The sequence below is a fragment of the Pelobates fuscus genome, chromosome 6 (assembly GCF_036172605.1).
Source record: "Pelobates fuscus isolate aPelFus1 chromosome 6, aPelFus1.pri, whole genome shotgun sequence".
Lineage (NCBI taxonomy): Eukaryota > Metazoa > Chordata > Amphibia > Anura > Pelobatidae > Pelobates > Pelobates fuscus.
Window position 1 is genome coordinate 286348031 of NC_086322.1, and position 26546 is coordinate 286374576.

A 26546-nucleotide genomic window follows, 5' to 3' on the forward strand; every position below is an offset into this window, starting at 1 on the left:
TGTGCCAGAATGTCTGTATGTCTATGTGTGAGTCTGTCAGTGTCCGTGTGGTTCTGTATGTCTGTGTTTGTCAATATGTCTGTCAGTGTATGTGTGTTTCAGTATGTCCATCTGTCTGTGTGTATATGTGCCAGTATGTCTGTCAGTGTATCTGTATGTCTGTGAGTCCATCAGTGTTTGTGTGGTTCAGTATGTCTTTGTGTATGTGTGTTTCAGTATGGCTGTCTGTGTCAGTACGTCTGTCAGACTGTGTCTCTGTATCTGTATGTTGTCCATTTGTGTTTGTGTGTATCTGTATGTGTCAGTGTTTGTATCTGTATATCTGCATGTGTGTCAGGTTGTGTATCTGTGTGTCTGTATGTGTGTCAGTGTGTGTCGGTGTATCTATACGAAGTCAGTGTGTGTACCTTTGTATCTGCATGTATGCCAGTGTTTGTATCTGTGTGTGTGTCAGTGTATCTATATGTAGTCTGTGTGTATCTGTATGTTCTTGTGTGTATCTATATGCGGTCAGTGTGTATCTGCGTGTGTGTGTCAGGTAGTGTATTTGTGCGTATCTATATGTAGTCAGGGGGGCCCAAGTAAATGCTTGCCCAGGGTCCAATCAAAATTAAAGACGGCCCTGATCCTTCTGGAGATACGGTCTCCAGTACTGCGTACAATACTCCAAGTGAGGTCTCACCAGTGTTCTGTACAATGGCATGAGCACTTCCCTCTTTCTACTGCTAATACCTCTCCCCATACAAGCAAGCATTCTGCTAGCATTTCCTGCTGCTCTATTACATTTTCTGCCTACCTTTAAGTCGTCAGAAATAATCACCCCTAAATCCTTTTCCTCAGATGTTGAGGTTAGGACTCTAGCAAATATTCTGTACTCTGCCCTTGGGATTTTACGTCCAAGATGCATTATCTTGCACTTATCAGCGTTAAATGTAATTTGCCACAACTCTGACCATTTTTCTAGTTTACCTAAATCATTTGCCATTTGGCTTTTCCCTCCTGGAACATCAACCCTGTTACATATCTTAGTATCATCAGCAAAAATACATACCTTACCATCAAGACCTTCTGCAATATCACTAATAAAAGCATTAAAGAGAATGGGTCCAAGTACAGATCCCTTTTGAGAAATGCTTTCCTATGGACGTTTTTAATGAGCCGCATGCGTATTCGTCTCCACTCGGGAGCTGACATTGGAGGGGGAGGAGAGGTCACCAGTGCCGAGAGAGCCCGGCGCTGGATAAAGGTAAGTGGCCCTCCAGCTGGGCAGAAGGGGGGCCCTGAGGGTGGGGGGACCTATGGATTATATAGTGTCAGGAAAATTAGTTTGTTTTCCTGACACTATAGTGGTCCTTTAAGTTGTGTGAAAGTTAAAGGGGTAGAAATAGTTTTTAGATGTTGTAGACCAAGCATGTCAAACTCAAAGTCTGGAACGGGCCCCATAAACAAGGTTTACGTTTATGTGGGCCGCAAAAAAAAAAAAAAACTTAAATTTTCTTAGAAACGTAGGTTTATTTATTTATTTATTTTTTAATTATTTATTTGTGAGTGCATGAATGAAACAAGACAGCTTACCTCGCCACAATAGCGTTCGTAAGCATAAACAGATCACGTTGATATTACAATTGTGGCATTTAAACAGTGCGTAGGTTTATTTAAAAAAATAAAGTATAACCCCCCCCCAGCATTCCCCCCTACTAAACCACAGCACCCCCTCTACTAAACCACAGCACCATCCTGTGCCAAATCTGATCCTCCTGCTGAAACACACACATACTCACAGACAGACACATACTCACAGACAGACACACACACAGACACGCATACATACATACATACTCACTGACATAAACACACACACATACTCACTGACCGACACACACTCACTGACAGACACACACATACACACACACACTAACAGACACACTCACTGACAGACACTCACACAGACACACACACATACTTTACTTTATTGCTCTGTGGTCCTCCTGTCTGCTCCTCACTGCTTCCGCGTGCAGTCATATTCCGGCGCCCGGCTTCACTACAGACGGCACGCGCGAGGGAGCAGTGAGGAGCAGGAACACTGATCTCCCTCGCTGCTTCCACCGTCCCCTCCTACTCAGCCGAGTAGCAGAGTAGGCACCTGCAATGTAGGGAAAGCAGCTGCCTTCTCTGCTATAACACCAGCATGTACTCGCGGCTCGCCGGGCCGCAAAGATGATTGTACATCGCTACAGAATTTTGCTGGCGCTACATAAATAATAAAATAATAATAATAGTATAAATTAAATTACCAATACTCATGTCACGATGTAATATTACCCACGTTGCCACAAATTATTAGAAATTTAGAAAATCTGGTCACCTGCCTCTCGGGTATATTAAATAGAAATCTGGCTGTTTTTAGTTTCTCAAACCACACATTCCACACAATTCTTTCCGTAATGAGTGTACTCTGAATAATTCTATGCTTGTCCCGCTGCCCCCCCTCTGGTGTGTTATGACTGGAGAAGGGAGGAGGAGACAAGGCAGGTGTATCCTGGTTGTCTGTTGGCATGTTGCTCAGAGGTTCAGCATGTCCTTGACTCCAGGCAGCCATTGAAAGACGAGGAGAGTTATCTGCTGTCTCTGGCCCAGAGCTGGGAATGCCAGACAATCCCTGGGAACCTCGCGTGTCAATTCTGAGCCACCGCCTGCCCTCCCAGCTCAGGACAGCAAAACAGAGCTCCAACCGACCCCCATCAATCTCTCTTCTCCCCATCACATGAGCCTGTTTTTGGTGTCTCCCTTCCCATCTCCTCTCTCTGCTCCTCTCACGCTTTTTCCATTCTTGTGAAATTTAATGGAAATACGAGAACGCCCTTCAAGAGAGAATGGACAGGGGAAAGCATACAGTTTATGAGCAATACTAGTGAACACAACATAATTTAATAAACATGTAAATCGAAACATGCATTAATTTCGGTGTAACTGGTTCTCTCCTAAGTCACCTCCCATTTTTGTTTCACTGTTTAACTCATTCATTGTGTCTGGAACTCAAAAGTTTAGTGATACTTCAATTTGCATTTCAGGTCAATGGAAAAAGATCAGGCACGTTCTATGCAAAGCTTACTTTGTGCACTCGAAATCAATGAAATATCTGTTATAAAAATCAACACAGGCATTTATAATTACTCCAAAATGTATCTATACATACTGCTATTTCTCCTCTGACTAGACATTAGTTAGTAAATGCATTTTCCAATATAAAACCAATATATGAATGTTTCTAGGGATTACTGGGTTGTATTGAACCTCTGTCAAAGATATTCACCAAACTGTGAATTGATGAATATTTAAAGGATCACTATAGGGTCAGGAACACAGACATGTATTCCTGACTTTATAGTGTTAACACCACCATCTAGCCCCCTGGGCCCCTCATGCCTCCATAAATATAGCAAAATCTTACTGTATTCAAGCCTGATGCTGTAACTCTGCATGCTGTTAGACTCAGAAAAACAAGCTGTCTGCTGACCTCATCAGAAGTGGTAGCCTGATCCAATCACAATGCTTCCCTATAGGATTGGCTGAGACTGACAAGGAGGCAGATCAGGGGCAGAGCCAGCATGATTCAAACACACCAGAACAAATGCAATAAGCTGTAGTTGTTCTGGTGACTATAGTGTCCCTTTAAAGTGAGATTTAAATTATAAGTCGAAATAGTACCGCTGAAACAACGCAGACTTAGATACCCCCCTCCCCAATTCAGCTATTCTCGCCTAGCATTTTAGTCACTTCAATTTTACTTAAAATTCCTCACAATTCCCAATTTAGTTAATAACCTTGTGTGTATAATTATGTACTGTATGTAGATATCTCTTACAAGGGCATCTCATGGCTTACCCTTGCTTCGTGGGAGCGGCCATTTTTAAAATCCTCTTCATTCAGAAGCACCCCTTACCCAGTGTATATGCATATGACAACAGCAGGGCTCAAAATTTCCACCCGCCACTAGCCACTGATGAGTGAAAGTGTAACTTTGGCTGGTAGAAATTCACCCCTTTTAAGCGTGCCATGGATCCTTCAGGCTTGCAGTGGCAACAGCTTTTAAAGGAACACTATAGTCACCTAAATTACTTTAGCTAAATAAAGCAGTTTTAGTGTATAGATCATTCCCCTGCAATTTCACTGCTCAATTCACTGTCATTTAGGAGTTAAATCACTTTGTTTCTGTTTATGCAGCCCTAGCCACACCTCCCCTGGCTATGATTGACAGAGCCTGCATGAAAAACCTTAAATAACCTTAAATAATTGTATCTCAATCTCTAAATTGAACTTTAATCACATACAGGAGGCTCTTGCAGGGTCTAGCAAGCTATTAACATAGCAGGGGATAAGAAAATCTTAATTAAACAGAACTTGCAATTAAGAAAGCCTAAATAGGGCTCTTTACAGGAAGTGTTTATGGAAGGCTGTGCAAGTCACATGCAGGGAGGTGTGACTAGGGTTCATAAACAAAGGGATTTAACTCCTAAATGGCAGAGGATTGAGCAGTGAGGCTGCAGGGGCATGTTCTACACACCAAAACTGCTTAAAGGACCACTCTAGTGCAGGAAAGCATACTAGTTTTCCTGGCACTAGAGTGCCCTGAGGGTGCCCCCACCCTCAGGGACCCCCTCCCGCCCGGCTCTGGAAAGGGGTAAAAACTTACCTTTTTCCAGCGCTGGGCGGAGAGCTCTCCTCCTGCTCTCCTCCTCCGATCCGCCTCTTCTCCTCCCCGTCGGCTGAATGCGCACGCGCGGCAAGAGCTGCGCGCGCATTCAGCCGGTCACATAGGAAAGCATTCATAATGCTTTCCTATGGACGCTTGCGTGCTCTCACTGTGATTTTCACAGTGAGAATCACGCAAGCGCCTCTAGCGGCTGTCAGTGAGACAGCCACTAGAGGAAATAGGGGAAGGCTTAACTAATTGATAAACATAGCAGTTTCTCTGAAACTGCTATGTTTATAAAAAAATTAGTTAACCCTAGCTGGACCTGGCACCCAGACCACTTCATTAAGCTGAAGTGGTCTGGGTGCCTAGAGTGGTCCTTTAATTAAACTAAAGTTGTTCAGGTGACTATAGTGTCCCTTTAAGGCATGGCTAGTAGTGTAGGACATACAATTAAAAGTCCGGAAAACAGGGTTTGTGATCGTATACTACAGTGGTGCTCAAAAGATAGATCCTCAGATGTTGTAGAACTACAATTCCCATGATGCCTTGCATGCCTTTAGAGTGCCAAGGCATCATGGAAGTAGTTTTAAAACATATGGGATGAGATGCGTTGAAAAGTGGTATTAATTTATACATGTGCATCACAAAATAATAAAAGTAGAGGCTATTATAAAACATGCAGTTTTCATTTAACATCAGTACACTGCACTAAAGAGCCTTGGTGTTATTACTTACTGCCACCAGTAGAGGGTGCTGTTCTGTCAGCATAACTAACGTTCTAACGTCAACATAATTACTGTAGCCAGTCAAATGTTAAACCATTGACCCTTTCACTACTGCAGCCTGTTTCTTGTGTTCCAGAAATAAATAAATGTATTTTTTATTTAAATATGTACAGAAAGGCAATTCATATTTTCTATGTTCAATTATTGTTTATTGACAGAAAAAAGAAAAATTGAAAATCAATGATGTTAAAGAGCTCCAAGCAATATTTTAAATACATTTGGTTTACTGGTGGGCAACACGCGATCGTTCTGTGACACTCTTATATAGGTTACTGTTTCCCATGATGCAACATTCCTGAATTCATCTCATTGCCCCATTTACATTGTCACACATACAGGTTGGAACCAGGATTTCTGGCACTATATGGAGACACGATTTTATTTCTTCACTAAGTTCACTAGTGTGAGAATTGCCCGGAATTCAAAGTGAATTTAAACATTTAGGCTAAATTAGCAAAAATGAAAAAAAACATTCTCGTAGTCAATTCTGATTTCAGTTTGGCTGTTCTGGCCTTAAAGGAACACTATAATGTCAGGAAGACAAACATGTATTCCTGACACTATAGTGTCAAACTAACTATTTAGTTCCCCGGGACTCCTCGGTCTCATTGAAAATTTGTTTCGACTTATCTTTCCTCACTCGCCACGCCCAAACTTGATGATCTCAGCCAACCCAATGCTTTCCCATAGGCAAGTATTGGGAGGCTATTACGCATGCACGGCAAAACGACATGCTGTGCCAATCAGCATCTCCTAATAGAGATGCCTTGATCAATGAATCTCTATGTGGAACATTCAGTGCCTCCATGCAGAGCATTGAGACACTGAACTTAGATGGCGCACACCATATAGCACTGGACTAGGAAGGCACCTCTAGTGGCCGTTTGAGTAACTGCCACTAGAGGTGTAAGTAGGCAGTAATGTAAACACTGCCTTTGCTCTGACCTGGCAGTGTTTACTGTGCTCAGCCTGCACGGACATCCTATACACACTATAACCACTACATTTATCTGTAGTTGTTCTGGTATAATATAATATTGTAAAGCGCTACAGAATCTGTTGGCGCTATATAAATGGCGATAATAATAATAATAATAATGGTGACTATAGTGTGCCTTTAAATTTGAGATACACTTTAGTGAACAACCCTGTTTGCATCCATCACTCTAATGCAGGCATGCAGCCCCTGGGGACCTTACTGGAGGCTCCGCTGATTGACCTAATTTCTAATGCTACAGCCTCCACTTTGAGTTGTATGGCCTTATTTCCCAAATTTATTGAAGTCCATCCATGTTTTGGGGTACACAGCTGTACCTCTGTAATCTGGATATGTAGGGTTACACCATGCAGCGCCCTGCTGTACCTCTGTAATCTGCATATGTGGGGTTACACCATGCAGCGCACTGCTGTACCTCTGTAATCTGGATATGTAGGATTACACCATGCAGCGCCCTGCTGTACCTCTGTAATCTGCATATGTGGGGTTACACCATGCAGCGCACTGCTGTACCTCTGTTATCTGGATATGTGGGGTTACACCATGCAGCGCACTGCTGTACCTCTGTAATCTGGATATGTGGGGTTACACCATGCAGCGCCCTGCTGTACCTCTGTAATCTGGATATGTGGGGTTACACCATGCAGCGCCCTGCTGTACCTCTGTAATCTGGATATGTGGGGTTACACCATGCAGCGCCCTGCTGTACCTCTGTAATCTGGATATGTGGGGTTACACCATGCAGCACTCTGCTGTACCTCTGTAATCTGGATATGTAGGATTACACCATGCAGCGCCCTGCTGTACCTCTGTAATCTGGATATGTGGGGTTACACCATGCAGCGCTCTGCTGTACCTCTGTAATCTGTATATGAGGGGTTGCACCATGCAGCGCACTGCTGTACCTCTGTAATCTGGATATGTAGGATTACACCATGCAGCGCTCTGCTGTACCTCTGTAATCTGGATATGTGGGGTTACACCATGCAGCGCTCTGCTGTACCTCTGTAATCTGTATATGAGGGGTTGCACCATGCAGCACACTGCTGTACCTCTGTAATCTGGATATGTGGGGTTACACCATGCAGCACACTGCTGTACCTCTGTAATCTGGATATGTGGGGTTACACCATGCAGCACACTGCTGTACCTCTGTAATCTGTATATGAGGGGTTGCACCATGCAGCACACTGCTGTACCTCTGTAATCTGCATATGTGGGGTTACACCATGCAGCGCCCTGCTGTACCTCTGTAATCTGTATATGAGGGGTTGCACCATGCAGCACACTGCTGTACCTCTGTAATCTGCATATGTGGGGTTACACCATGCAGCGCACTGCTGTACCTCTGTAATCGGGATATGTGGGGTTACACCATGCAGCACACTGCTGTACCTCTGTTATCTGGATATGTGGGGTTACACCATGCAGCGCTCTGCTGTACCTCTGTAATCTGTATATGAGGGGTTGCACCATGCAGCACACTGCTGTACCTCTGTAATCTGCATATGTAGGATTACACCATGCAGCGCCCTGCTGTACCTCTGTAATCTGCATATGTGGGGTTACACCATGCAGCGCACTGCTGTACCTCTGTAATCTGGATATGTGGGGTTACACCATGCAGCACACTGCTGTACCTCTGTTATCTGGATATGTGGGGTTACACCATGCAGCGCTCTGCTGTACCTCTGTAATCTGTATATGAGGGGTTGCACCATGCAGCACACTGCTGTACCTCTGTAATCTGGATATGTAGGATTACACCATGCAGCGCTCTGCTGTACCTCTGTAATCTGGATATGTGGGGTTACACCATGCAGCGCACTGCTGTACCTCTGTAATCTGGATATGTGGGGTTACACCATGCAGCGCACTGCTGTACCTCTGTAATCTGGATATGTGGGGTTACACCATGCAGCGCCCTGCTGTACCTCTGTAATCTGGATATGTGGGGTTACACCATGCAGCGCACTGCTGTACCTCTGTAATCTGGATATGTGGGGTTACACCATGCAGCACACTGCTGTACCTCTGTTATCTGGATATGTGGGGTTACACCATGCAGCACACTGCTGTACCTCTGTAATCTGGATATGTGGGGTTACACCATGCAGCACACTGCTGTACCTCTGTAATCTGGATATGTGGGGTTACACCATGCAGCGCCCTGCTGTACCTCTGTAATCTGGATATGTGGGGTTACACCATGCAGCGCTCTGCTGTACCTCTGTAATCTGGATATGTGGGGTTACACCATGCAGCGCTCTGCTGTACCTCTGTAATCTGGATATGTGGGGTTACACCATGCAGCACACTGCTGTACCTCTGTAATCTGGATATGTGGGGTTACACCATGCAGCACCCTGCTGTACCTCTGTAATCTGGATATGTGGGGTTACACCATGCAGCACACTGCTGTACCTCTGTTATCTGGATATGTGGGTTTACACCATGCAGCGCCCTGCTGTACCTCTGTAATCTGGATATGTTGGGTTACACCATGCAGCGCCCTGCTGTACCTCTCATTGAGAAGAGGGGGAAGGCAGGGATTCTACAGCCCAGCGCACCTGTCACTTCCGTTAGCTCTGTGGAGCTAAAGGAAGTGGAACGAAACTTTCCTGTCTGATTCACAGCCTGGGACGGGGTTCTGCCTCCAGTTATAAAAGTGCACATTTCTATAAAAATTTGCGTTTTTATAAATAGTCATGAAAATGACAGATTCCAGACACACATCAGCAAATTAAGGTTCTTTATGGGTCTGGAGTATCCTTTTACATTTATTGTATAGGATTTTTTTTTAATAAAGATTATCGGGGATACTTATCAAAGTGTTCTGAAAAGCCATACTTAAATTCCATCATTATTTTAAGCATGTTTTTTTTTTTGGTTTTTTTTTTAAGTGTTGTAGCAAATTTTGGAATTTTTAGCAGAAATATCCATTTCACAAGACCACCAAATTTATAGTGGCTGTAAAGAGAGAAATGAAACCGAACACTATTTTTCAGAAAATGTATTGAAAACACTTTAAAAAAAAAAAAAAATCCAACAGATTTAATGAATTGCACCTTAAACTTCATCTAAAAATGTCTGGGTAAATATAACCCTACGTCTTTAAAAATATACATGAAAAACACAAATGTTTCTAATTTATAAAAGTTTTTTTTTAAATTCCTCTATTGAAGGTAAAAAAAAAATGTCTGTAAATATTTGGCACAAAAATCTTTAAACTCTGGTCCTCTGGGTTTACCACAAACAGGTATAAAGAATGACAAACAGAAGTACTAATTGATGTTAACGGAAGATAGAAATATGTAAAAACAGTTGATTTTCATTTCTGCTTTCAGATTCATTTTTGACGAAGCAAAAACATTGGCCGTATAACTGTCTGATCATTCATGGGAAGAGCAAGTCTGATGCCAATCTTTCGTCAGTCCTGTGCGTAATTATATTTTAGGCAAAACTTTGCCTTAGGTGTAAAGTTATTTAAGTTCCACTGCCGCAGAGGTTAAATTATACGCCAATATCCTATTCATGTAAATTCTTTGATTTATACACTAAACCAAGAATCAACAATTTAAATTATAAGCAAACGCCAAAATAAAAAAAATGTGTTTTTTTTTAAGCTAAGCTTTTTTTTTATAATTTTCCTCCTCATTTTGCAGGTTTAGTGATCCAAATTATTTCGACCCATTGAATATACAGTGCTGTGGAATTTAATCTCGCTTTATAAATAATAATAATAGTTTCGGACATACATTAAATCATTTTATAAGAGGAGATGTCCTATTTTGTAAAACAATAAACGTTTAGGATTTGGTCATCCAATCCATCTTTTTAGTGATAGATGATTGATCAATGCATTTAAGCCGTAAAAACTTTGATCACTTCTAATGTTTAGGATTCAAGTTTCTAAAGGCACCCTGCTGGATTGAACAGACTGACAGCATGAATTCCCCCAACTGGGTTCAGTTGGATTGCATGAGCCTTCAATCACTATGTATCATCTCACCATGAGATCTTTAATAGAGATCTTCATAAACAATAAACATATCACCTAATTCCAGGTGCTGGCTTTACACTTGGATAATTACACTATTATAAATATACACACGGTGACTGAGAGGGTCCCTGCCACCTCATACCAAGTCTGACAGAGTATAAATAAGGGTTCTAGGGTCAGACCCTTATAATATCTGCTTGGGTAAGTCTCAGTCACTTTGTGGCATAAATCAAACTGTAGAAGTACAGATGTGCGTACTTCACCATGGTCCGCTGTGGAGTCGTGCTTCCCTTAAAGGGTAGGTTTTGCTTCTTTTTAAAATTAATTTTAAGTTTTGTTTCCTAACCCACCTTTTCTGTCTCTTCTTCCCAACCGGTTGTCTTTTTTTGATCCCAAAATGCCACTATTCTGGGATTTGAAGGTATCTTTATACACAAAGTATCTCTCTTTAGAATTGAGTCACTGCCTGGATTAATGAGAGTTCACTGCAGATGGTGCCAAGCCTGACAATTTTTCAGCAAAACATAAGTTTATTTTTTTACATTTTTGATCGTTGCACATATTTAATGCATTGTTTGCTCTTTTAAGGTACACCACACAAAATTATCTTAATTAGCTTATTAACGTATTCAAGCAAGTGAGCTGTTACAATTGAAACGGTCATCTTTGGAGAGATGCCTTCTTTACAATGTACCTGTGTATGTGTGACGGAAGCTCCCGTGTCACAGACTTCTGGAGAGGCGTGAAGGCCACTCTGGCAGAGGTACTCAGTAGGAGCACAGAAGCTCAGTCACAGTACGTAATATTTAGATATAACTAGTATTACCAGAGGTGCATTTGTAGCAGGGATTTATGTCACAGTAAGTGTTGAAGATCACCTCTAAAGAATAGGGAGGGGTCTGATAAATTAGGTTGAGGGGGCTAAACACAATTTAATTCTGCTGGTGAAGACTAACTTGACGAGACTGTGCCCTAGAGTCAAACCATTTACATTCAAATTCAGGACTATACCAATGGCTCTATCGGCTCATCCTTCATTGCTCAATGTGCTAATAAGTTTACAAAGCAGAAAATAAATGAAATGGTGGGTGTTATAATTTATTTAGTTAGGAAAGTAAAATTCAAGGAAATAGCAAGCTTAATATTTACTCTAAACTGAGCCTCCACTGACTTTGTTCGGATCAACTTGGCAGCAGGAGGTACCAACCCTACCCACCTAAACTCCACACATCCCTGTAGACTAGACTAGACCTAGGCTAGCGTCCACAAGAGGGCTTCATAATCTAATATGGTCTCATATTAATCAGTCAATGCAGAAGGAATAGCTTTAATGCCAAAATTAAGCAGTTGAGACTAGTCCAGAACAGAATTAAACATAAAAAATGTTTACATTGACATTCTGCATTTCAGCAGTAACAGATCAACGAGAGCATTTGATAATGGCCTAAGAAAACAAACTTCCTAAATAGGTAGGTGCCGGCTCTCTGCCAGTGCTTTTGGAATTAGAAATGCAGCCCCAAGCATGTAGATGGCAGACCAGCAACCAAAATATGTAGAGACTGGTTTAAAGAAAGAAATGAAAAGATGAAATAAATTAGTTTCTTTTCATAATTCAGTTTTCTGCCCACTGCACGCTTTACACATTTCTCGTAGTTACAACGTAAACAGCATTTTCCGTCCTTTCATTGATGAATGGTAGGGTATGGATGTATTTCCACCAATTGATCAGTTCCCATACGGGCTAATTTGTGAGCTTTTTGTCCTTGCCCAGCCTTTTATGGACTGGTTGCCTCTTCCTGCCCAATGAGTCCAGCTGCATTAACATATTACAGTTGCTATTAAGTATTCCTTTAGTGAGCTCCAAAGTATCACATATTTTAGCAGGGAACAAGTAATGGGACCTGGGAGGCGAGTTGAGGAATATTAAATAAAATAGTCATGGGGGCTAGATTGCCACTGGAATTACACCATTGATGTCCTGTACATTAGTCAGTATTTTGCCTGGGTTTCTTTTTCCCCCCTCGCTCTGTCCACAGTGGCAAAATTTGACTTTTCACAGCTGAATATCAGGATGAGCAGAGAGGAGATAACCTTAGGTATTCTAAACAATGATGCTAGGAGCCCAGGTCTCATGTCAGGTACTTGACCACGAGAATCATGATGACACAAGTTAGCAGCATCCCTGCAATCATGATGGCCTTGTCTTGAAACGCTCTCTTTTCAATAAGGCGCATAACCGTGTTAGAGAGGCCCAGCATATTTGCAACATCCAGGATCTTCTTTTGGGTTCCCTGTTGAAAAAGAAAAGAGTTGGAACAGGCAGTAAAACCCAGGGGAGAAATCAAGTGGAGAGGGGTGTTAGCAGTCAAATAAAAATTAGAGAACGAAAACAAAAAACAAAGCAAGGGTCATTGGGAAATTAAATTTGAATTCACATCTGGATCCGTAGATTTATGGACATTTCATGAGGAAACATCGCCAATGGTCCTGCAAAGCAAGAATCAGAACATTTTACAGGAAGCTGGTAAGCCATTCTAAACTTAAAAACAATGCATAGAATTCTAGCCATACAGGCAGAACGGCAAGGCATAGAGCACCTCTGAAGGACACCCAGACACCACTACAAGGCCTACAATATTTCATAAAGTCACGAAGGCTCCACTACAAGGCCTACAATATTTATGTAAGCCACAAAGAGACATACAGTACTATAAAAGCCATAGACACACAATAGTTGCCATAAAATGCTCCCCAAAGCCACAATCTAGCCGCACAGAACTTCTGGTGGCCAGGCACACACAAATATTAGTCATACAGTACATCTAAAAGTATGACAGTTCTATAAAGGAATCAGATGTATACTGCCAGTGTTGGCTGCAAACCCAAGCTGTATACAGACAGGATGTTAGTCATGAGACACCTGAAAGTAAAACAACTGGCACATCTAATCTGTACACTCTCCATCTAAATAATATCCCCCCACCCCCCACCTCCCCCTTTTGTTTTTGCAAATAGGGTTAAACGCTTGTTTAATTCTGAATACACACATGCATTATTTTCAAAGACTATTCCATGTATCCATCCCCTAGCTACTGCACAAGAAAAATGCTACAATTTCTAACCTAGGGTTTGTCAAATCCAAAAGCTGTTGGAATATATTTTGGCCAGTGGCTGGCAGAGAGTTCTAGGGAATGTAGTTCATGTGGATTGATCACCCATGCTCTAGTCATAGGATAAGCAATTGATGCCCCCTTTATTCTGTTGTGTAAGAGTAATCTATTAATTAAAGCATGACACTGTTTCAAAGTAAGTAATGCTCACCCTGAATTTTGTGTTGATCAAAAATCTGGTTTTGTACCTATGGGAATGCATTAGATTGGCTGAGATCATCAAGATTACATAGTTACATAGCTGAAAAGAGACGTACGTCCATCAAGTTTCGTCTTCCTCACATATGTTTTTGCTGTTGATCCAAAAGAAAGCATAACATCCAGTCTGAAGCGCTTCCAATTTTGCAACAAACTAGGAAAAAAATTCTTCTTGACCCCAAAATAGCAGTCAGATGTCTCCTTGGATCAAGTAGCTATTACCCCACTAATTAGAAATTGTATCCCTGTACGTTATGTTTTTGCAAGTATTTATCCAATTGCTGTTTAAACATCTGTATAGACTCTGACAAAACCACCTCTTCAGGCAGAGAATTCCATATCCTTATAGTTCTTACTGTAAAAAACTAAACAAAAAACTTTTCTTTGCCTTAGATGAAATCTCCTTTCTTCCAGCCTAAATGCGTGACCTTGTGCCCTATATAAAGCCCTGTTTATGAATAGATTTCCAGATAATGGTTTGTACTGGCCCCGAATATATTTGTATAATGTTATATCCCCTCTGAGGTGCAATTTTTCCAAACTAAAGATATTTAACCTTTCTTTGTAACTAAAATGCTCCATTCCTTTTGATCAATTCTGTAGCTTGTCTCTGCACTTTTTCTTGTGCCATGATATCCTTCTTTAAAACAGGCGCCCAAAATGGCACGGCATATTCAAGGTGTGGTCTTACCAGCGATTTGTAAAGAGGCAAAATGGTATTTTCATCCCAAGAATTTATGCCCCTATTTATACATGACAAAACCTTACTGGCCTTAGCAACTGCAGATTGACATTCTATATTGCTGCCTAATTTGTTGTCTATAACAATTCCCAAATCCTTTTCGTGTGTAGTTATCCCGAATTCACTACCATTTAGGATGCAAGTTGCTTGTGCATTCTTGACCCCGAAGTGCATAAGTTTACATTTCTCTTTATTAAATTTCATCTGCCATTTGAGTGCCCAGTTCCCCAATCTATCTGAATCCCTCTGCAGCAAAGCAATATCCTGCTCACATTTTATTACTTTACAAAGTTTTGTGTCATCTGCAAACACTGAAACACGGCTTTTAATGCCTATTGCAAGATCATTTATAAATACGTTATATAGAAGCGGTCCCAAAACAGAACCCTGAGGGACACCACTTACCACTTTTGTCCAGTCTGAAAATCTGCCATTAATGAAAACTCGTTGTACTCTATCCTTAAGCCGATGTTCTACCCAAGAACAAGTATATTCATCAAGACCAATTTCTTTTAGTTTGAAGACTAGCCTATTGTGAGGAACCATATCAAATGCCTTGGCAAAATCTAAGTATATCACATCCACTGCAACACCCCGATCTAAACTTTTACTAACGTCTTCGTAGAATGCAATTAGGTTAGTTTGACATGACCTATGTTTTAAAAAACCATGCTGATTATCGCTAATAACAAAGTTCTTCCCAATGAATTCCTGAATATTATCCCTTAATAGCCCTTCAAATATTTTCCCAGTCACAGAAGTTAAGCTCACAGGTCTATCATTTCCATGCACAGATATTGTACTCTTTTTAAATATATGAATGACATATGCCTTCCTCCAATCGTCTGGTACAATACCTGAAACAAAAGAATCTTGAAAGATTAAATACAGAGGTTCACTTATTTCCCCACTTAGCTCCTTAAGTACTCATGGGTGAATACAGTCAGGCCCCGGAGCGTTATTAACATTAATTTTCTTTAACTGCTGTAGCACCTTGTCTCGAGTCATCCAGTCACAAGTTATCTGCAAGTTTTTTGCAGCCAGCAATAATTTGCATATCTCTTGCCATAGGAGCCTCATTAATATATACTGAAGAAAAATTGTTATTTAAAATGTCTGCCTTTTCCTGGTCTTCATGTTCTAACAGACCCATCTCTGTTTCCAGTTTACCTACACTTTCATTTTTTGTTTTTTTAGAATTGATGTACTTGAAAAAAAAATTGAGGTTAGTTTTGCATTCTTTGGCTATCAATTTCTCATTTTCTAACTTAGCCACTTTAATTGCAAGCATTATTGGCTTCCTTATATGTAATATAGGATGCCTCTGATTCGTCCGATTTAAATGCTTTAAATACCCTTTTTTTATTTTTAATCTCTTGTTTTACTTCTCTACTAAGCCACATTGGTTTCAATTTTTCTTTTATATTTATTTCCTAATAGTACATACTGAGAAATGTACCTTTCTAATATTTGTTTTAATAGTTTCCATTTATCCTCAGTGTTTTTTTATGCCAGTCGATATGTTGTAGAGCTGCCCTAATCTTGTCGAAATTGTTTTTTGTATTTTTTTTTTAAATTACATGTTTTAGTATACCCCACATGCTTTTGCTTTTTTGAGTTTATTTTTTTCCCCCGAAGATTACCATATTGTGATCACTATTTCCCAAATGCTCCCCCCGTTTTTTTCTATGATGTTACTAAGAATTTAATAAAAGGAGTTTTGTGTAAAATAAATGTATCAATATTACATCTGAAGGATATGTTAATAAGCTAATTTCCCAATAGAATAATAAGTCACCAAGCTAATACTATGTACATAATTTAAGGTAATGTAATGTACATAATTTGGGTTCCTGCCAAAAAAAAAGTTAAGAACCACTGTCTTGAAACAGGCAGTCACCTGAATAAGTGGAGGGTAATGAGCCGTGTGAGGAGGATTTACTGTAAAAAAAAAAAAAAAAAGCAAAACAAGCATGTCTTATCTTCAGTCCAAATCAAGCAATGGTTCCCAGTCGTACCCTTTTAATTTTGAGATGACTCCCCCCTCCAAACCACATTTTGTTGTTCCCCACTTACTCCCCACCTTTAAGGTCTTCCTTTGGTCCCTCAGCCCTTCAAGTATATTGCTCCCACTCCCCAGAAGGTCGTCTATCCCTTGGTGGGCGTTACGAACGGAGGAATTAAACTGGAGGGTCTCATCAATATGTATGGAGGTCTCTGAATCCTGTGTGAGAAATGGGGGAGGGGGAACCCCTTTGGTTATGTAATCCAGGGAGAATTTTGTAACGTAGGGGTGGCAAAAAGGCTAACAAAGCATTGCGGAAGCTGTAGGCTTACAATACCGAAGGGTCAACCTTTTGGCCACCCCAGCTATAATGCTTAGCCCAGTACATATAGTGAAAATTGCAAAGTTCATGTATGACTGCAGAGAAATTCAATTTCAGGGTGCACTTTTGCAGGGAATCAAATTAAAATTATTCTAGATCAGTATTGTTTTGCCTTATTTACCTGAAATGTTTAATTGAAATTAGCAAATTGTGCAATAGATAGGAAAGAAAAACAATGAAATCTGTATAGACTTTAGAAACATTTTTCGGCTAGTCACAATTAATAATTCTGGAGTCAAGAGAGAAAAGCCCCCTGCAGGATTCATAAAAACACTCTTAACTCTAGATGGCCAACAGTGAGATCACAAGCTTCTGAAGAATAAGCTACACAGCTCTGGTTACTGTCTGCTTATTGAGCAATTCAACTAATTCCCATATACTCTTGCTATTTGCCACACAGGGGTTTAAGGAATATGATCAGACTCCAGAATGAGAGCTTACTAATAGAGGGAACCTATTCCTCGTCAAAAAGAAGACTGTTGCTGATTCTTTCTGGTGGAAAACTTTAAATAAACACTCCAAGCACCAGACCAACTGTAGCTTAATGAAGTAGTTTTGGTGTATAGATCAGGTTCCTGCAGTCTTACTACTCAATTCTCTGCTATTAAGAAGCTAAATAACTTTTGTTTCTGTTAATGCTCTATCCACACCTCCTCTGATGCATCTCCCACAGCCAACATGTAAAAATGGTATTATATTCAATTAGATTGTTCTGTAGAGTGTGTTGACTTTAGAAGTTATTTCCTGCACTATTAAATGAATTGTAATCACACATAGGAGGCTGTTGCTGGCTCAAGCAAACCAAGCAACACCCCTGCATGTGACCTATGCAGTTTCTGTACACACTAACTGTAAAATGAGATACAATGTTTAAACAATTTTTACCCTTAATTGTTCAGTCTGTTTAATTTAGAATTCCCTATTTGCTACTCTGGTAATAGCCTTCTAGACCCCGCAGGAGCCTCCTGTTTGTGATTAAAGTTCAATTAACAGAGCAGTAGATGGAAACGTCTAAATTAAACACACTGTGCTGTAAGATATGATTGAAAATAAAACTTTTTTAGGGAGGTGTGACTAGGGCTGCACAAACAGAAACAATATGATTTGACTCATAAATTGCAGAGAATTGAAGAGTGAGGATGCAGGGGCATGATCTATACACCAAAACTACTTCATTATGCTACATTTTTGTTTTTAAGCTTAGAGTGTCCCTTTAAGAATGAGCTTTAGAGGAATGTCTTTTTTTTTCTAATTTCTTTGAAGCATCACCTATATTATCTATCTAAAACAGGAGATCGATTCCTATCAGTTATGTCCCTTTAATAAAAGGGAAATATTTATTAAAGTTTATATATGCACCAAAATGAAATGTACGTTATTGTTAACCGGATTTTCAATCCCTTTTTGCAATGTCTAATTTTCCTGGGACCATAAAGATATTTACATTTGTGGTGTAATTCCTCATTAACAGCTCTTCCCGTTCCCTCTCCTGTTGCTCCCGGGCGTATCGCCGATGTTGGAAATTTCGCAGGGCGGTCTGTAAATGTTGCACGTCATACTTGAGCTGATCTACACGCCTATAAACAAAATAATATAAAAGTTGATTACGCTATTGGACAGTGAGAGAAAGAGGGGGGGAAAAATCTGCATGTGTTAGGTCCCAGACCACGAGATAAAAATTACTAAGCACTGACCCTGAAAATTTATCTAAAGCAAACAGTAGCTAGTGTTTTAATTGCAAATGTATACTAAAAGCACTACTACTTGGGCAGTGCAGTATCCTCTGAACTTGCTGTTAAGTGAATAAGTCAATTTAGATTAGCCTTATTGACTGACAGGTAACCTTTGGCACTCTACCAGTGTGGACTGAGCTTTCCATGGCACTCAGCAAGGTGATTATCTAACTAAGATTATGGTAAGTATAGCAAAACATTAGACATTTCTGGCCTACAGAACTTAATAGCCTGATGTAAGGGCTGTCACAATCCAGATGTCGTTGGACTGCAATTCACATAATCCATTGCCAGACACAAAGTTTCATATCAATCCTATGACTTAAATATAGGTTAATACATTACCACTGAACATAGTTCAAGGTTGAAAGAGTGAAAAGCCACACTTAATTGAAGAATTTTGTAACAGTCCCTTCAGCAAAACATATCACTAATTGTGCTTTAAGCAGTTAGCACGCATGTACTACACCTCTTGCTAAAGCATCATGTACTTAAATGTCAGCTTTACAGGTCAACGTTTTAAAATACCATAACTACTACATGACTTGTACATGGATTACACAGATCCTGTGAATTTGGTCACGTGGCCTAGGGCTGCCACAGAAAGAGTTAACAAGCATTTACCTGCTCAGTGTGGAAACTCAGCTCACAGGCCCCACAACTGTACACAGGAAACCTGTTCTGTGCCCTTTTTATGACCTGCCTCAATTAAAAGCGTCACAAAACCGCCCTGAGGGGGTATGGAATCTAAAAGTATGCGTAAGTGGGGGGTGATCTGGGAGAGTGGGTGCATGCCAGTCTCATAACCATCACAATTCCCTCCTGCCTCTTTTGTAAATGATTATTCTGATCTATTCAACAACTATTTCAAGTCCAGATTATGTGGCAGATATGGCCACAAACATTTTTTTCATCCCATTAAAAAAACAAAAACCATATGACAGGAGCTTTTGAGGCAGTAGATTGTAAAGAATAGTGTTCTTGCTTCCGTTCACAGAAAACTGTATCTGGTTAACAAATTCCATGCTTCGCAGACGTATCTAATGAAACCTATAAAAAGAAAATACATCCTGCCAACAGCTTCCTCTAAGTAAAGAATAAGATGGATTCTCCCCTACTCGCAAAATGTAAAAATTAGTCATATTCAGGGGTCCCAGGGTGCAGAGACACATAAAAGATGAGTTGGTTGAGTGAAACCAATCATGGCTGTGTAACGTCTTGGATGAACTATAGTGCAAAAAGTCTGCATTATGATTCTTATTTAAACATTAGCCATCACCCCCAATTATTATTTTTTATTTTTTTTAAATACGCAAGCAAAATAAATGATCTAATTTCATCAAATGTAAAGTTGTTCTGGCAGAGCACGGCACACAATGCAGATTACAAATTACCCCATGATTCCCTACATACAGCAAAAGACAAATTACACAAAGCATACACCTCAAGTGCATGGAAGTACCAAAGTTTTATAAGTATTGTTTTTATATGCACATCCATCACTCTTCTTACCCATAAAGTAGGTGAATATGCTCTTTAATTAAAGACACAATGCTACCAAAATAAACCGTTTAGGTGGCTAAAATGTTGCTATACCTGGCCCAAAAATAAATAATTAAAAAGTCACTAACAACCTGAATTCTGATGCACAGCTGTGATCAGCCTTTCAAATATTTTGAGTTCTTGAATTTTTCTTCCACGGACTCCTCTATGCTGGTATCGCTCTGAATTCCAGTATTGGGAGCAATCCTTTGAGATTTGTGCTTTGTCTCTCTTAACTTTCCAGCTATTCTTCTATGCTGAATGTGTTAATATATGTTTATTTTAATGTTTCAACACTACTGCATGCAAGTAAAAATAATACACAATAATTGAAAAATAGAAAAAAAAACATGTACTGCATTTTTCTCAAGACAAAACAGAAATGTCAACTGTTTTTTTTTGTATTTTCTAGTAAGTGTACAGCTGTGTGTGTGTGTCAGAAAAATCTGCAATGATGTAATAAAAAAAAAAAATAGCTCTGCAAAGAGGAATATCTATATTTTAAGTAAGGTTGCAATATAAAAAAATAAAAAGAACAGGGTCTAAATGATTTCTGAATGCACTGTACATATACACACAGGACCTACTATTTAAAAAGTCATATGCCAATAGCCAGGCCTTAAAATTTACTCGTCATTGCAAGCTTCCGCACACTATGCCAATGACTAGTGGTTTCCGAGCCCTTTACAGAATACATAATGTATTGGCTATTGGGTCACATTCACCAGGTCCATGCTGACTAGATGTTTGTCAGCCCATTCAACACAGATGGTGCAGTGGCGGAATTACAGGGGTCGTTGAGGTCACAAGTGCGACAGGGCCCTCTGCGTTCCACCTGTCATGGTGGCCAAAGAGCTGGCCACTTTAGGGCCCCCCTGAGATGGGTGACTGAGAGCAAAGGAGGCAGGTGGTGAGGGACCTGTAATATTCCTGCCCTTCTCCCTTGTGGGGCCTGCTGTGATGTCGGAAGCTGGGAAATGACATCACCCTGGCCCCGTCTTCACTTAACGGAGCAGAGCAAGAAGAGCTTGAAGATTACAGGACCCGTGCAGCTCCACTGGACCCCGGGGACAGGATCCACACTGGACCACTTCAGCTCTCCTAAAAGTAGGGAGGATGGATATTAATTAAAATAAAACTTAATATTTGTGAGTGTGTTAGAGAAGTGTGTGTGTGTGTTCTGTAATCGTAAAAATGCAAGGCATGTTCATTACCACAAAAAGCCAAGTGAAAACAACTGATGCATTGCTAAAAATATCTGGTGTGTCACGTCGGAATATATTTATTATCTGCAGAAGGTAAATGCCCATGACGTTCGGTTCTAATCGTATTTATGTGTAAATTTAAAGGAACATTATAGTGACAGAAATACAAACATATATTCCTGACACAATAGTGTTAAATTATCTAGGTGACCTGCGCCCCTCCGATCGCATGGGTAAGTGTTTTTACTCACCTTTTTTCCATGCTACAGCGTTCTGTCTATTTGGCTGAGATCATCAATCTTTATGATCTCAGCCAATCCATTGCTTTCACATAGGAAAGCATTGGGAAGCTAATGCGCCATCGAATTAATGCATCTCTATGAGGAACGTTCAGCACTTCCAAGCAGAGCGTGGAGACACTGAACGTAGATGCCAGTAGAAGTTTTTTTTTTACTAGGCAGCAATGTAAAAACACTGCTTATTCTTGTTGTTTACAGGCTATAGACAGACACCAGAACAACTACATTAAGCTGTAGTAGTTTTAGTGACTATTGTGTCCCTTTAAGATCTGTTATTTTTGTCACTTAAAATAAAGCTTTGTTAGTTTAAACAAAAAAAAAAAAAAAGTCTCCTAACTTTTTAGCTGGTTTTTAGATTCAAAGCACATTTGTCAAGTACTGGTATGTGTCACATGTATTATATATGGCTATAACATCACTGAAGAACAGAGATAGAGCGTAATAAGTGAAATAACTCTCAGCCGTCATTACTCACAGTTTGGCGTTCTGTCTTTTACTTGGGGGTTCTTTACTGGCCAGGATTTCCAGTCGCTCCAGATTACTGAATATCTGATCTATTCTTGCCTGGATTTCATTCTCCACAACTATAAAAAGAGAAATAGGCAGGGCATATAGTGAACATGCACCTTGTTCTTCAAACTGTATCCACAAAGTGCTTATGGAATAAAGAGAACGGTTATGTAATCTGGTTACAGTGTGTAACACTTACTAGAAACCTGGTGATAAGTTGCAAAGTTAATTTGTACCCATTCATGAAAAGTTATAGCATTGGTCTTTAAAAATGCATTTCAGATAATCTAGAATAGGAATATAACAACCATTTCCTTCCTATTGCATAGTTAATTCTGATACAGGAATTGGCTGTTTTATAAATGCATTTTAAACTCCTTGTTCTCTCACCTCCCAGTAAATAGAGAGACTGCACAGAGTCTGGAGTGAATGCTGGGACTGGTTGCTACTCCATATAAAAAGTGTATATTCATATCTTGCCAAGAGTTTTATTTTAGATCAAATTGTAATAGTTAAGAATTTCAGACTTGACTCAATAAATTATGAATTGGTCCCCCTTTTCTATCTCATACAGTTTGCACTTTAGGAGATCAACCCATCTACAATAACAACTCTACACCAACATAATTTCATTTTACCTCTGAGAGTTGTGTATAACTCTCTAGAGCAGTGTAGCTGACAAGGCAGACCAGATGTGACACTCGTTGTGTTGTTGTTATTCAATAAGATGTAACCCCTTAATTCCCAATGTTATATCAGTACTGTTGCAAAAGTCATGAAGGGTTTATATAGGATCAATTCCTATCCACTTTTTAACTAGTTTCAGAATACAATAAATCAGCATGTGTTTAAACGTTCTACAGTAGAGCAGCAAAGTTTTAAAATAGCTGTATGGATACATACGGTGTACTGACTGCTTGTCACACGTCTCCAGACGTCCCATGTGAGACTGAACTTCATGGACATGCCTGAAAGAAACGCATAGGGCAGGAAAATGAAGTAGAAAGAAGAGTGGGTGAGGGCAGCAAAGAAGGACTAAAAGCATTACTCAACACATTAATTGGGTATTTTGTTTATGGCAATAACTGATTGGTGAACATATGTCATCATTATTCATAGAGGTTTATGGAAATTGAACATATCAGAACTACACAATAAGTTTATTTTTGTTTGGTTTTTTTACGTTCTAGAGTCAGTCTGGCCGTCCTAGAAGAGGTGAGTGCTAATACTTGTCCCTCTGCCTTTTAGAATCTTACAGTTAATATGTTGTTTAGCCAGTGTAGGTAATGACTAAACAGCATCTGAAATTTAGTCCACCACAGCCAAACCTTAGAATTTTTAAAGGAAGACTCCAAGCACCATTACCACTATAGTGCCCATGTAGTGGTAATGATGACAGAACTTCCAGCTCCCCCCTCCCAAATGTAAGCAGTCAAACCATTTTAGAATGGTTCGACTTCTTACCCGAGTCCACTTACCACATCTCTGTAGACTTCAGAAGATGTGGAAGTTATTTACTTGAGCTAAGACCAGCAGTGCAGGGCATAGCTTAGGAGAGCTAGCAAAAGTTAGCGAGAGCTTCTGGCTCTTCTGGAGACTGCATAGAGGTGGGCAGCAGAACCTGGTGGAACCCGGGTAAAAAGTCAAACTGTTCTAAAAAGGTTTAACTACGTACTTTAAGGGAGTGCCAGGACACTTCTGTCACCATAACCACCACAGTGCGCTTTGCACAGTTCGCTTTGAGTGTACTTTTAACCTCTTGTTATGGCGGTTTTCAGGATAAGTAAGTTATCAAGGAACATTTTACATTTTAACTCATCCAGCCCCAGGCTGACATGTGACTAGGGCTGACAGATCCACCACATGTCCCTGGACACAGATTGCTGTATACCGTGCTGTTAACTACATGAAAAGTGCTGACAAACAGTAAGCAGAATTCATGTGCTGGATGGGAAACACTTCATTAGGCGTATTAAATAAGTCTTTAGTTAATGTAGTTCTCTCAGGCAGCATATGAATACTACATAACAAAAAACACTTAATAGCACTATTCACATGCTATCCACGAGCAGAAATGAATGTAAAATTATGCGTCTAGGAAACCACCCAAGGATTTACTCACCACCTTGCAAACAGAAAGCTGAATTGCGAAATTTATTCTAGAAGAGCCAGCTTGTCACTATACCTGCCTTAGATCATTTTTATTTATTTTTTGCAAGTTAAGTCATTCTACGCTAAACTTCGCAACTCAGTATTCAGATCTCAAGGATTTGCTGATTTACCTAATAAACCAGCGAAAAGGTTAAATTCCCTAAAAAATGTGAATGATCACACATTTTACATTTTTTTGGACAAAAAGTAAAACAAACATTTCCCCCAACTCAGCTATAGTCACCAGTTTGGCTATTTTTACCCCCAAAATTGTCATATTTGCCTTTCTTACTCCCCACAATTCTCAGTTTAGTGAATACACCCCAGGGTGGAGATGTACCCCCTGTCTGTGACCCCAATAATGCCCCCCTGGGAATATAAAGCTCATATCTCCCCCCACCAGCCCAGCCTGACACTCACTTGTTACTCTGGTGATATAAAGTCTCCATGGCTGCCAATCAGCCTGGGGCTATCGATTACCAATCGATTATTGATGACTTATTGGTAGCAGCCCAGCCAGTCAATGAATCCCAGCTCTCTAGCTCACTCTTAGCCCAGCACACGTCATCACTTCCGGGTTCCTCACAGCTCCTACAGCACACGGGCTGTCCACGCCAATGCCTGTCTCCAATATGTCATTTCATTAGGAGAATAGCCACAAAGTGGTGTTACCAAGTACATATAGTGGAAGAGTTCATGGTAATCATGCGGTTCACAGCGTCTTAAACGGTGATGGGATTTACTTTCTATGCAGGCGCTCATCGGACACCTATAAAGTGGGGTCTTTCAGTCTGGTTATCATGGTGACAGCTGCCTGAATTAACCCTTTATTCCCTGTCTCCACGTGTATGAGCTGGGGATTGTGACTATATAGCCCCTGGGGACATGGATTCTTTGTGCCAATGTGTAGAAAAATCTAAGTGAATGTAAACAAATGAGTTTGTTATTCATTAGACTTTGAAAATCTCCTATAATTTGTGTTAAGAATGATTTTTTTTTTTTAACATAAGTATTAAACACTTTTTTAACAAAAAATTTTTAACAGTAGTAATTGTTGTTTTTTTTTTTTTTTTAACATTTAAAATATAAATCAAATAATTGGCAAGTGCCAAAGCGATCCACTTGAGCCCGGGCACAGTTAGGGCACATAATGCAAATGAGGAGAAGTATAGAATTTTATTAAAGGACACGGAGGCTCATATTATGCTTTATCGCTTTCTTTATTCCTCAGCAGCAAAGAAACAACATAAGATTTTCATAGAAAAAAACTGAAACAAGTACCCTAAAGGGTTGACCATAGCATCTTAGCCAATGAGAGCAGTCCACATAGCCATATCATCCCTTGTGACGCCCCTTTCTTTGCTGCTGCCTCAGCTAAGTGTCACCAATAATTTGCTCCGTCATATTTATGCTGTATTTGTTTTTTCTTGTGCTTGATTGCCTTTGGGTTTTCTCACAACTTGTGCCTTTTTGTTTTTGCTTGTATTTGAACAGGGCCCTCCTTGTTTGGAGCCCTCCATTTTGTCTTTTACCTCCTCCTTCTCTTGGTTTCTCCTCTCTTGCAGTCTCCTTGTAAGTGTGGTATCCCTTATTGCTTATTATGCAGACCCCTAAGGAGTTCGAGGGTACTATCCCTACCATTGCTGAGAGTGCCACTAGGCACCAGCTGACCCCTGCTCCTAGACCCCCTACCCATCAGGGGGGGGAGTTAGCTTCACTGGAGCAAGTGTACTCAGAGGAGTTCCACTCGCTTCTGGACGCTGCAATTACCAAATCAGTCACCCAGGCCATTTTTTCTGTGATGGGAGCAGTGGCGTACACATGACCTATGGGGCTCCGGTGCAAAAATTGACACACACTAACACTCACAGTAACACACACACTAACACTCACAGTAACACTAACACACACACTAACACTCACAGTAACACACACACTAACACTCACAGTAACACTGACACACACACTAACACTCACAGTAACACTAACACACACACTAACACTCACACTAACACACACACTAACACTCACAGTAACACACACACTAACACTCACAGTAACACTAACACACAGTAACACTCACAGTAACACACACACTAACACTCACAGTAACACTAACACTCACAGT

General features: G+C 40.3%; 1 protein-coding gene across 2 annotated transcripts; it reads right to left on the minus strand.

Moving 5' to 3' along the window:
* Window positions 1-11558: 11558 nt before the first annotated feature.
* GOSR2 (golgi SNAP receptor complex member 2) lies at window positions 11559-24978 on the minus strand. Of its 2 annotated transcripts, XM_063459372.1 has the most exons (6): window positions 24839-24978; window positions 23171-23235; window positions 22233-22341; window positions 18423-18555; window positions 16675-16815; window positions 11559-12772 (listed from the first exon to the last, which is right to left on the minus strand). In XM_063459372.1, exons 1-6 carry the CDS (start codon window positions 24865-24867, stop codon window positions 12611-12613), a joined length of 639 nt encoding a protein of 212 aa, XP_063315442.1. In that variant the 5' UTR covers window positions 24868-24978; the 3' UTR covers window positions 11559-12610. The 2 variants fall into 2 exon arrangements, with proteins under 2 accessions (XP_063315442.1, XP_063315443.1); XM_063459373.1 differs by lacking the exon at window positions 16675-16815.
* Between the last annotated feature and the right edge of the window lie 1568 nt (window positions 24979-26546).